We start from the raw sequence: 12414 nt of genomic DNA on the forward strand, positions 1-12414 counted from the left end.
ATAGACGAAGCATTTTATCTGCAGTTACGCTAATAAAATGTTTTCATCTTTACTAATTTTTTTAAAAAGAAAAATATTTTTTGACTGTGTGAAAATCATACTATCGTACCAATTGAATGTTTGAGCTATTTGGCTGCAATATTATAACTAGTGGAGAAATCTGACTTAAAAGTTAAAATATGAATCAATTGAATTTGAAGACCAAGTTGAAGGGCAAAAAATAGCCTTTTTCCTTCTTGATTTAAGTCATTAATGAAAGTTTTTTCTTCTCAAAAAAAATTAATTGTATTTGAACAATGAATTTTACTTACATTTTTGACTGATATACCTCTATATTAATATTAAAATATAGAATTAACTAAAAAATTATTACTAATAAAGTCAAGTATATTAAATAAGAATAAAAGTTAATTATAATTTCAAAAACAATAAGCTATATTTTAAGACAAAAAAAAAAAAAAAGAAAAGAAAACTTATCATTATAGATTCCAGAACGTTTCTCCCTCACTATTTTTTCCTTCTTACAATAATTACAGTTCTCCATCCATGTCCATATTAGCCGTCCATGTTGGATATGATTAAATTATAAAAAGAAAAAAAAAAAGATATTTTAATACAACATAAACCCAGATAGACGAACAGATTTTCATTGCCATTTACATCTCATATTTACAGAATAATGCCCTCAATTTCCCCTACAAAATTCTTAAATCAACCTGTGAGAATTTTTCTTTCCAACCTCGCGCCAATATACAAGCATATATATAATCGTATAATAATTCCTAATTGCGTCATCTTTCCATTAACTTATAACCTAATTTCTCATTTCTTTTCCTTTTGTTTCAGTTTCAGTTTTTCTGCTCCATTGGTTCACAAACCAAAGGATTCCAAAGCCCCCAGCCTCTGCAGCAAGTACTGACGAGTCGATAACCAGAACAAGGCCATGACAGACTGTTCTGGCAACCAGAAAATAGGATCTCTCAATAGCCACATGTAGTAGCAGTCAGCAGTCACAAGATAAATATGACATTCCGGGGCAACAACAATACGGAAGACCAAAAATCTCAGATTCTCTAATCATTGATCTTAATAACATCCGATACTGTTGCATTGCAAAAGAAACATCTATGGCAATTTAAAAGATGTCTTCTTATGCATCCATAGCAAGACCTATGGGAACAGGGGACAAATTGTGCATTTGCTTCACACGTGTAACAAATGCAGCAGGTGCCATCATCTGCATCTGTTTCTCCCCCTTCACATCTCATCCTTTCAATTTGTTGTGCTTCAATTTGACTTAGAAGGAGGCTCAAGAAATTCTCAAGTTGCCCGAGTCTCCCAATATAAGCGTCCCCTCTGAATGATCCAGCCTGCTAAAATGATGGGAGGGTAAATATAGACTAACCATAAAAATGAAGTAACAAATGCAGCAGGGAAGGAGCTAAGATTGAAAGAATGTTGATTCAATGACTTGTTCAGAGGTTGTTCAAGCACTATATACAAGTGCATGGACATAGAATCCAATCTAACTCAGCTGATTTACAATCTATACCGAATCCTAGAACAAGTAAAATCAAAGATTAATAGGGCAAAGGAAAATACAAAATGAAAGGACGTCCAACAACATTTTGGCAAACAATCTTTCTTTTTTTTTATATATATATGAACGAACTGCATATTTTCCCTAGTAACTATGCACTTCAAAACATAACATTTTTAACAACAGGAATAAACTTTCAATTTAAAACTGCCCAACCCTTTATCTTCTTGAAATGACCATTTCCATTCTCATCTCATTTTTGGCTCACTATCAACAAAAGTGGTACTTCAATGATCCTTCATACCCTATTAGGGAACAAGATCCACCAGTTGCACTTTAATCAGAAGAGACAGGAAGATAAGGACTCTGAACAAAGTGTACAGAGGATAAAAGCATGAATTACTTCTGATTTTCTTAGCATTATCAAATTCTTATCCACCAAGATCATCCGTCAGTCCTTAAAAACCTCCCTATTCAAACCTTTTTCCTTTTCCTTTTGTCAGTAAGATGAGATATAATTCATATAGAGCCTAGTATATGCCTCCTGTAATTAACTGCTATAAAGAAAAAAGACTACACTTGCACTTATAGTTTCCGACACAAAATCAGAAAATGGTACGGTGAAACAAATATTCTATATCCCAGCAATGATGCTCTCAACAAAATCTCTATTGATTTACACACAACAGTCTACCCTGATAAACATTTGTCTATTACTCCTAATATACTGGAAAAAAAACAAAGCAAGAGTGTTCTCCTAAGCTTTTTCTGCATCTATGGATGGCTGTGTAGCCACCATTCACACCCGCTCCATAGTACACATAAGAATCCAAATAGCATTCTGTGCTTTTTCTGCACCTCGGGATGGCTGTGCAGCCACCATTCAAGCACCCGTTCCATAGTAAACAGAAGAATCCAAATAGCATTCTGCTAGCTTTTTCTGCACCTTTGGATGGCAGCGCAGCACCCATTCAAGCAACCACTCAATAGTACCCAGAAGAATCCAATTGATTCCAAAATAACCCAAAATCTCAAGACCCACAAACCTCATCCATACAATAAATAAGAAGATCAACACTATCCTTATTTGCATATAATGCATCCATTGGCCACAATAAATCCAATATAATATTGTTACCATCCAAGGTTCTTACCAATAATCCAAAATGACATGAATCTTCTGAGTTTTGATAACCAAACACGAAGTGGAATGAATAATAAGCTGGTTATCTACATCATGCATAGCTACATGGACATTGAATTGAAAGAGATTAGACTTGGATCTGAGAAAAACTAACCCAGTTATACTCCAACAGATACTGGAATCCACAGTGCATGGTATCAGGACAGTCCATGCTTGCAAAAGTACCCACAACATCATTCTGCTCTATAAATTCTGTCTTCATACTTGCATCCAACAAATTCAAAATTATCCCCATAAGAGGTGCTAATATCATGCCTCGATTTACTTTTTCCAATGATTGACCATGTCGCCTAAGTGACCTGTAAAATACAGATACAGCACCATATAATGAGGTTAGAAGTTCAAGCTTTGTCTTTTTCTAATCAAATCTATAGCATAGATGAAGCTTTAGTTAATAAATTTTGAAATAATAGATTGAGAATTACTGAGAATCAAACTCCAAAAATGTACATATGCAAAGGAAGAGAATGATATTTTCCAAATGCAAGTGAGCTGAAAACATCAATTTTCCCACATACATACAAACACACCCACATATGATACAACCTTTCAGAAAAGTAGAAATGAGGCATAGAAATGATTGTCACAATATAAATAAACCATGAATAAATCACAGATTACAATCTGGAATGATTTCCTCGATGAAAGTTTTCAATAGGAAATCAAAGTAATTATTATGTTTCTAATGACAAAATCTAGGAATAAATAAAACTGGAACAACAAAGATGGTACAGAATAAAGAAACAAAAACGTTAGTTCAAATCACTAGCTTAGAAGCTTACAAGTCAAAAAACTCAGCATCTGCAGCTGAGGTTATGTGGTTGAGAATAAAAACAACTAATTCAGTTAACCTCCGGAGGTTTGTATCAGTTCCTGATAGGAATGCTTGGGGAATCTCATGGGTACAGAACTCCAGGAGCTTGGCAAGGTTGCATGAGAGATCAAATATTACACAGCATTTTCTTTGCTGAAATTCCAGTACCTGCAAAGGATGTTCAATAAAAATAAGATTTAAATTAATCACACAGGAAAAGGAAATCACCAGAAAAATTTACACAAGTCAATAACAATTATTAACTGTTTTAAAACATAGATGGCAATATAGAAAAGTATACTATAACAATAACAAAATGAGTAGCAGTTCTTACAGACATGCATGCTTGCACACATAATATACATGCATAAAATGAGGAAGAATCCACTTATACCAATTTCAAATGTAGAAGCATATACAATTTGCATGTTTAATCTTTATCCCCACCCCTTTTTCATCCCTGTTTATTTTCTGGTTTTCCAAATGTAAGAAGGGTAAAAATTTTTCTCACCTGACTTATCCTTCCAAACACAGGCATTTCAAACAAAATAAGCATAAAATCTTTAGTCATTCAAGGGAAGATACACTACGAGGTATCCACTACTAAGAGTACCGTCCCAAAAAGGAAAAAAAAAAAAAAAAGGATGCTTTTGTCACTTGGATTACAAATAACTGAAATTGAAGTGCTTGTTATTGAAAAATCCTTTCAATTTTTCTTTTTCAGTCAAATTTCAAAAATATTTGCTGACTGTTACACTAGCAAGATTTATGTCAGAGAAATAAGTCATTTATACCTGGTATGTTTCTTGCATTTCCCGAATAGAAACAGAGAATTCAGTCATTGTCCAGCTAAGGGTATTAAATAGGCGATTCAGAAAGGCAGAGAACAATTTTTCGTCATTGATACAAGCTTCTCGCAACAAATTCTACATAAATTAAGAGGCCCAAACAAGTTTAAATTTATAGCTGTAAATTACTAATGGGAAAGAAAGTTACAAAATCAAGGCAAAAAGAGTCGTCGTTTCACCTGGAAAACAACTGATGAAGAAGATGATGATTCTCCATGCTTGGAATAACCAAAGCAAGAAGCTTTGCACAACCGCAGAAGGATGTTGGTGACTGGAATCCAAGATCGGTTATCAAAAGCTGACAGTAATGCTTTTGGCATTCTTTGTCTGGCTGCTTCATTGCTTTCAAAAACTGCCAAATATTCCTTATACTGTACCAAGACTGATACAGATTGGAGAAGGAGATCCTTTAGATCTGCACTCAATATCCTTGGATCATTGAAGTGGGTAACCACAAAAGTGACCTAATGAACAAGTAAAAATAATCAATACTACAAATCCATTTGATAATCTGAACATTTGATGAAAACATAATTCTAAATTCATTCAAAATCAATAAACCATATGCAGGCCACAAAAAAAATTGCACAAAAACTTCAACCACATGCCCTTGACCACCTATAGCAGAAATTACTCAAAAATAAAACCCAATCTGATGATAGATATAAGTCAAGGCTTAGAGTGACTGCCTTCACTATTGGATGGAGGAGAAAGATTTCATATCATGTAGAAGAAATATGTGTTAGAAAAATTTCATATCATGTAGAAGAAATATGTGTTACTAATCGATTTCTTCTCTGAATATCACTAAAGTGTTACAAGCTAATGAAGGTTGAAAAACCTCATCCAAAGAATCATTCAAGGGTGTCAGACCATAATATAGTTGAACCATTAATCATTTTCGTATTGCGTAGAAGCAATTTGTTGCTATTCTATTTCTTCTTTGATTCTCTCAATAGCGTCACAAAACAAACTAACGAAGGTTGAAAATCCCCATGTAAGGAATAGTTTAAGGATTAGACTTAATATAGTTGAACCATTCATCATGATTGGTTAACACCTAGTTGTATTGAGTGCAAATCACACGAAAGATAACTTGAATTTCTATAGAACAAACTTGCATTGGAGCAAACAAAACAAAGTGAATGGAAAGAAAAACAAGGAAAATAAGATTTATAGACTAGACTTACAAATGAGGCAAGTCCTTGCTTAATAAATATTGAAGAAGGAACAAATGGAGGATCACTCTTTCGCAAAACATGAAAACAGTCAACCTGTAACAACATCAAACAGAACTCAATAACAATCAGAAATATAAGCTAATTTAATAAAATTAAACAGGAAAAAACTCCTCGAAATCACTCAAAAGTAGAGCACTTAAATACTTGATTAAAATTTGTTGCTATACGTTTTAAGTCTAGAAAACTCTAACTTCAGACAGATCAAAAGAGCACCAATTATCATATAACAACAGCTACATACACTCAGAATCTATACCTGTGCATGAGCAACCAAATTCCACACATGTACATAGACTGACCGCTAGAGAATTAAGAAATGTATGTTGATCAATGATGACCAACATATTGAAAAGCTTGCAGCTTCAATCTACCATCACAATTTCCTAATGAATAAAAAATAAATGGAAAATTCAAAAGTTCACTGACAGAATGTAAAAATTCAAGCAATTGACAAGAGATGTAATAATATTTGCAGCAATCGCAAGAGAACTAAACTCTAAACAACACTGTACTGCTGCCAAAAGGAGGTCCATGCCTGAATATGAAAAGTATTGGAATAAATAAATAGTAAAGGTCAAGGCTACAACATTGGCAACTTATGCCTATCAATAATAAAAGTTATAGAAGTTATTTAAGATACAGTAATAAATGCACTATCATCATGGCCAGGGTTTTTAAGGAAAATTTATTTACCAGAGTTTCAAGATAATATTCTGGAATATAAATGAATAAAGAATCCACTTTGCTAAGAACCAGAAGTAGTTGGACTATCCACATGCATGTTGCATACATTCCTCTTTGCTTCCAACGAGAGAAAAGGGAGATGCGATACCTGGGATGAATGTCAAAATGACCAACCAAAACTCAAAATATGAGGAAGCACATCAAATCAAAAAACTTGCTTTTCCTTACTTCAATATCATATGCAGGTAAAGACCAAGATATTCAAACTTAAGTATAACTCTAAAAGTATCCTTCATCAGCGTACCATGCACAATGTCTGACACAATCCATAACTTCTTCTCGATAATCATTACGAACTTCCTTCAGACGTCTTAGTTGGTCACTAGAACCTCTTTCTCTTATCTGCTTATCAGTTTCTTCCAAGAGTGATATCGATTGTGATTGATGAGACATATAATATGATGCCTACAATCAAAGAATTGTTCAGATATATTCCAATATTCTTTAATACGTAAATTTGTCAGCTTATGAGACACGAAGTAACACTAAACGGTCATACGATTGGAAGGCACATAAAAAATCTTAAGGGTAGAAGCTCCTTCTATTTTATTGTTCACAGGTTAACATCTGTGGAACTGTTCACAGGTTCTCTATTCACAGTTCCTCAATTACCCTGTAAACAGCAACCAGAATCAGTGTCTCCTTCAACCATTGCACTACCAAGCTAGTTTTAGTTACAAGTCTCAGTTTAGACAGTTTTCCACACTAGCTTTCAGATAAAGCAAAATCTATCCTAATAACCGGCCATGCAAGATCTCCTAAATCAAATATAGACTTTTTTTGCTGTCCGACATCAAATAGCAAAAATTAATGCATTCTTTTAAAAGAGAAACTGCAACTTTTAACAGAAATTCTCAGCCCAAAAGATTTTCTTACCTGTTTAAAATTTGGTGCCACACCTATGTGATACAACAACAGTAAAATGTCTAGAAGTTCTTCCTCTCTCAGTATAGCTGAAGAGATATCATGCTCCCTTGGCAAAATCCTCATATCCAGCATAGGGCGATAACCAAACTCTGATTCAGATTGATCGCTGGTACTAGGCTTGTCTGCAATCTCATCATTCAAACTTCCTGCACTACATTCTGCAGCAACATGAGCAGACCTGTCTGGAATAGGCGTGCAATGGACACGAGAACCTTTAGCTGTGTATCTAATTTGATGTTTTGACATTTTTGACAATTCTACATCATAACTTGAACAACAACATGGTTTCTGCGTGGTATTGTGTGTTACTCGGGTTTCTTCATCATCCATACAACCTTCTTCCCACCGAATTACTTCCATTTCTTGATCATATACAGGATGAGATTTTGATAGATGACTAAATGATCCCCCAAGTCTAGAAATGTCAGTTCGATAAGATTCATTTTTCAGAAACAAATCTACAGGGAAACTCTGTTTACCACCTCTATGAAGAAATCCAAGATGATTATTTGTTTCACAGCTCTTCAACCAGCCACAGATCTCCCTCATAGCAAATCCTTCAGATAGAAAATGAAGTATAACTGTGTACATCGAAACAAGAACAGAGTTGCTTGAAACTCCAGGAGGAGGGACATTGCGATCTGCGCCTCTATTCTTCAATAAAAGATTCTGTAAAATTGTCCTAAACACTGAACCAGGTAACTGAGGAGGTGTTGTAGGTGGAACAAACTGTATGACCAGAAAACATAGGTCCCTATGCTTCTCCTCAATCTACAAACGAAGAAATAAAGAATTAATAGGCTCTTGATCAATACAGAAATATGCTAAAATAAGTGCCCAATGAAAAAATAAATTCAATTAAAGTTCACCATATATAAAAAATACAGAAACAGAACTTAAGGAAATTCCGGGGAAAACAAATTTTCCATTAAACATTTCAAATCAAATGCATCACTGAAAAAAAAAAAAAAAAAAAAAAAAAAAAAAAAAAAAAAAAAAAAAAAAGCTCTCTGAAAGTGAATTAGAAAAGAAAAGCAAACATTAGTTGAAAACAGAAAAAAGAACTTTTACCCATGAATTCCATAAGTTAATGTTTATTCAATTTTCAACATAAGTATTATTCATAAAGGTCCCAGAAGTTTCCTCCTCAGCCAAGTCCCACAATCAAATAATTCAAAGCAGATGACAAAATAAGAAAGAGAATGATATTAGAGAATCAAAAGCTACAGACTTACAAATGGCATTAAATTAACATTTTCAAACAATATGTAGAGAGAAATTTCAAATTCTAGCAAATGGAGATACCATATATCATTCAAAATCAATGAGAACATAAAGATAAAAGAGTTTTCTAAGTATCAGATCGACCAAATTGAACAAATGATAGGTCAAGATCATGTTGTTCATTGGGAATTGAAGAGGGGAGAACGAGCAGACACTGATTGTTTTCCCCAAGAAATGCACTTTGCATGACTCATCATATGGATAAAAGAGCCCAAAGCCCATGAATCTAAAATTAGTTAAATACAAGCAGCATTGAAATGCAGTGCTACGGACTTAACGAAGCATGAAATTTTTTAGAATGCAAAGAGGCAACCGTCCAAAAAGAAAGTTCAATTCAATTCTTATCATATAGCATTTAAAAATAACTACCCACCTAATAATTTAAAATATTTCCAATAATCATTTATATCGATATAATATAACTTCAGTATCTAAAAGTTATTATTATTCTAAATCCATCTTCTAAATTAACTTTTTAATATGAGGTTTATGCCAAAAATAATCTAATATTTCATGACATAAATCATAACAATTACATTCTTATAGTTAAACAACATTCATATTGAAACAAGATAAAATTGTCTACTATGTCACTATACAAACGAATTATTTGGTATTTCAGTTTAAAATCCAACCAATTTAAGTAATAAATATTGTACCATTTGAATTAGTTGTATGTGCAATTTACAATTCAAAGTACAATCAGAGATAAAAATATAATACATGTTAGCTGAAAAACTAAGGAAATTGGGTATCATGAAAATATTTAAGCTATGCTATATTTTAGTAATTGTAAGCAAATACTGTTCCTAGACTATTGTCAAAAAAAAGATAAGTGCTATGGTTGTTAGCAAAATAGTCAAATATTTTTAAAGGGGAAAAAAGAAGAAAATAATTAAATAACAAAAAAATAATAATAATCCAACTCCAAACAGTTAGATAACCCAAGAAAAGGGGATAAAAAATAAAATTAAAGAAGTTAAAAGTCAACAAATCACTTTGAACTTGGCTTGCAAAGCACTATATTCCAGGAACTGTTACACTAGTCAACTTTAGCCTATGATAGAATTTGATTAAAAGTAACCATAAGAAGAAGCTAAAAACTATTATCAATAAGGCATACCTTGCTGACTGCTTCAGATAAGGCTGTAGTTGTCAACAACATACTAGATTCATACGAAACATCCTCACACGAACCAGGCCACCAAACAGAAGGCATCAAGCAATGAAGGTCCTGCTTGCTTGGACTCTTTTGTGATAGAAAACCTTCAAACAAGAATTCAAAATCTGGCAACTTCCACCAGAGCACCATTAGTTCTGTCCGCCTGAAGATGTGACATGCCAATGAAAGACAAGAATAAGATCCTGAGTATGGGCATTCAGTTAAAATCAAGGATGCTGTTTTGCAGCCACATGAAAGGGCATTGATAATGTACTCAAACATCAGACGTGATCCTTGAAACTCTAGAAACACATCAATAAATTTATCCAAGCTCAAATAGCCATGTGGTGGCTGCACTCTGAAGACCTCCATCATAAATGACAGAAGCGGACCCCATGCTACATACTCTCTGCTCCCTTCATCAGACTCAAGTAGACAGAAAAATTCCTCACAAATCCCTCGACAGACAGGATAAAATAGCTCTTCAAGAGACACAAACCTCTTCAACCTTCTTAATCTACCAACTACAGAACTATCAGCCCGCTCCATAGAGTGCATATCCAACAACCTTGATAAGCATCTAAGCAACTGAGCAGCCAAAAGGTTTGCAGTGGGAGGTTCCTGAAGGGGAAGGAAGCCTTGAATGGGATATTTAAAGGGTCGAGCTCCAAAATTTAATTCACAGCGCTCACCTTGAGAAAGAGAGATAGCAGGGTAATACCCAAAACTAGGTCCCATCTTGCGAATACCACGAAAGGCAACCCCAAGGGATACACCATTTCTGTAAAACAATATCTCATCATGATCCAGATCAATACAACACCCTATGACATCACCAACAACCCATGACTGGCCATATGGCTCAGCCTCTTTATTCCACTTTCTAACCCTTTTCCCATCAAATGCATAAGAATCATCTGCATCGCCTACACCCTTATGGTCAGTGAAAGGGCAAGATAGAGTTGCCCATCCAAGCTGTTGTACACCAGAAGTTTCTAATATAACTTCATACATCCATTTTCCTTTCCAAACACAAGCATTAGCCCTGGTACTACTGAACATTGCTAAACTCTCTAGAAGCAAAGGGGGTTTAACAATTCTAATGTCGCCACAAATGCTCAATTCTTCAAGCCCAACTTTGTGAGGTCCACAACCATTGTCCGGAAAACAAATCCCCTCCCTTTTGCTAGCCAAAGTATCAGAATTCACATGAAATTTCAAGAATTGATTCTTGATGATACAGCAGATTAAATTGCTGCCAACAGGACTAGTCAATGGACCAAGCGATTTGTTGGGGAGACCAAAAATGAATTCAAGAGCTCTCTCCACGGGTTGATCACCAATATCATCATAACATGAAACCAAATGGGATTTCGACGAATTATCCTTCCCGTCGTCACCATTTAATATTACAGCTAAGCCAGATGAAAGCCCACCAATCTTCAAGCCATCATCTGCCATTTGCAATAAAGAAAAGGGCAATCTATCTAGCTAAACACCACCTGCTAAAAACGATTCAAATTGAAAATTTCTGAAAAAACCTCCAAAGTCAATTTTTTTTACTAGGCATGCTAATTCTTGCCAAACAAAAGCTCCAAAAAGCCCGAGCCATCTGCCATCCTTCTGACTCTGGAACTTCAAAATCTCGCAAAACTCACAGCTCGAATTCAAAAGCAATCTACATGGAAGCATTTGTTGACAATTAAATGAAGAAAAAACACAAATTTAAAACATCTAAGACAAGCACAAAAGCCAACAACTCAATCGAATCTACCAAAAATAAGCAACAATTCATGTCTCCTGTCACTTAAGAATTCAAAAATTCAATCCCAGGTAACAATTCACATTTCTAGTCCACCTTAACTCGATTTCTCAGCGACCAAAAGTAGCAAAACAATCTATCCATCAATCAAGTAAATTACAAAAGAAATCAATCGATTATCAAACGCTATGAAAGCAAACTTTCACCATGAGTATAAATTCATACAAACACACAAGCGTATGCAAACATGCACATGACAGAAAAACATTGAGGTAAAACTTACAGGTAATTGCGCCGTGCCCGTCACGTTCCTTTTTTCTGGAAATAGCAAAGGCGGCGACACCATGTTAGGGTTTTTTAATGCCATATTAAGAAACAGAGCTTTTGAGAGAGAGAAAGTAATTAAGAAATTTCCTTAGAGAGAGGGGGGAAGAAGTGTGGACTCAATAGGAGAATTTCAAGTTCGTTTTCTTTTCCAATATTTACTTTTTTTTTTTTTTTTGGGACTTCAATTTTTTCCAATACTCGAGGAAGAGAAACCCACCAGGTACGAACCAGATGGTGCACCTACAGGGAAGGATAGGCTCGAGCCATTCAGCTAGAGGTTTGGTTAACCGACACGTGTCTTTAAATGAGAGTTTTACCGGTTACTATTTGGCTGGCGGGCCATGCTATCGTGCGCCATCGGTGTATATGTGACAGAAAGTTTAACAGAACCGTTTGTTGTCGCCTGAACAGTGAATACTACTGCATTCTTTTCCATTTCTTATGTTATGTTTGGGGAAGGGGAGGAAGTAAAATAAGGATGTAAAATTGTACTATTCATTTTATCTCTTTATTTTGTATTTTTATCGGTGTAGAATAAAATATAAAATAATTTTTATTTTT

At 34.5% G+C, this 12414-nt stretch overlaps 1 protein-coding gene across 2 annotated transcripts; it reads right to left on the reverse strand.

The window, feature by feature from the left end:
* Window positions 1-455: 455 nt before the first annotated feature.
* LOC105636533 (E3 ubiquitin-protein ligase RKP) lies at window positions 456-12056 on the reverse strand. Of its 2 annotated transcripts, none has more exons than XM_012219825.4 (11): window positions 11810-12056; window positions 9726-11442; window positions 7268-8089; window positions 6636-6796; window positions 6341-6479; window positions 5597-5680; window positions 4586-4870; window positions 4353-4484; window positions 3527-3726; window positions 2839-3043; window positions 456-1373 (listed from the first exon to the last, which is right to left on the reverse strand). In XM_012219825.4, the coding sequence occupies exons 2-11, from the start codon at window positions 11223-11225 to the stop codon at window positions 1074-1076; spliced, it is 3828 nt and encodes a 1275-aa protein (XP_012075215.1). In that variant the 5' UTR covers window positions 11226-11442; window positions 11810-12056; the 3' UTR covers window positions 456-1073. The 2 variants fall into 2 exon arrangements, with proteins under 2 accessions (XP_012075215.1, XP_012075216.1); XM_012219826.4 differs by having other exon boundaries at window positions 456-1370; window positions 11810-12054.
* Between the last annotated feature and the right edge of the window lie 358 nt (window positions 12057-12414).

This window comes from Jatropha curcas, chromosome 3 (assembly GCF_041381405.1).
Source record: "Jatropha curcas cultivar XTBG-Jc1 chromosome 3, XTBG_Jcur_1.0, whole genome shotgun sequence".
Classification (NCBI taxonomy): domain Eukaryota; kingdom Viridiplantae; phylum Streptophyta; class Magnoliopsida; order Malpighiales; family Euphorbiaceae; genus Jatropha; species Jatropha curcas.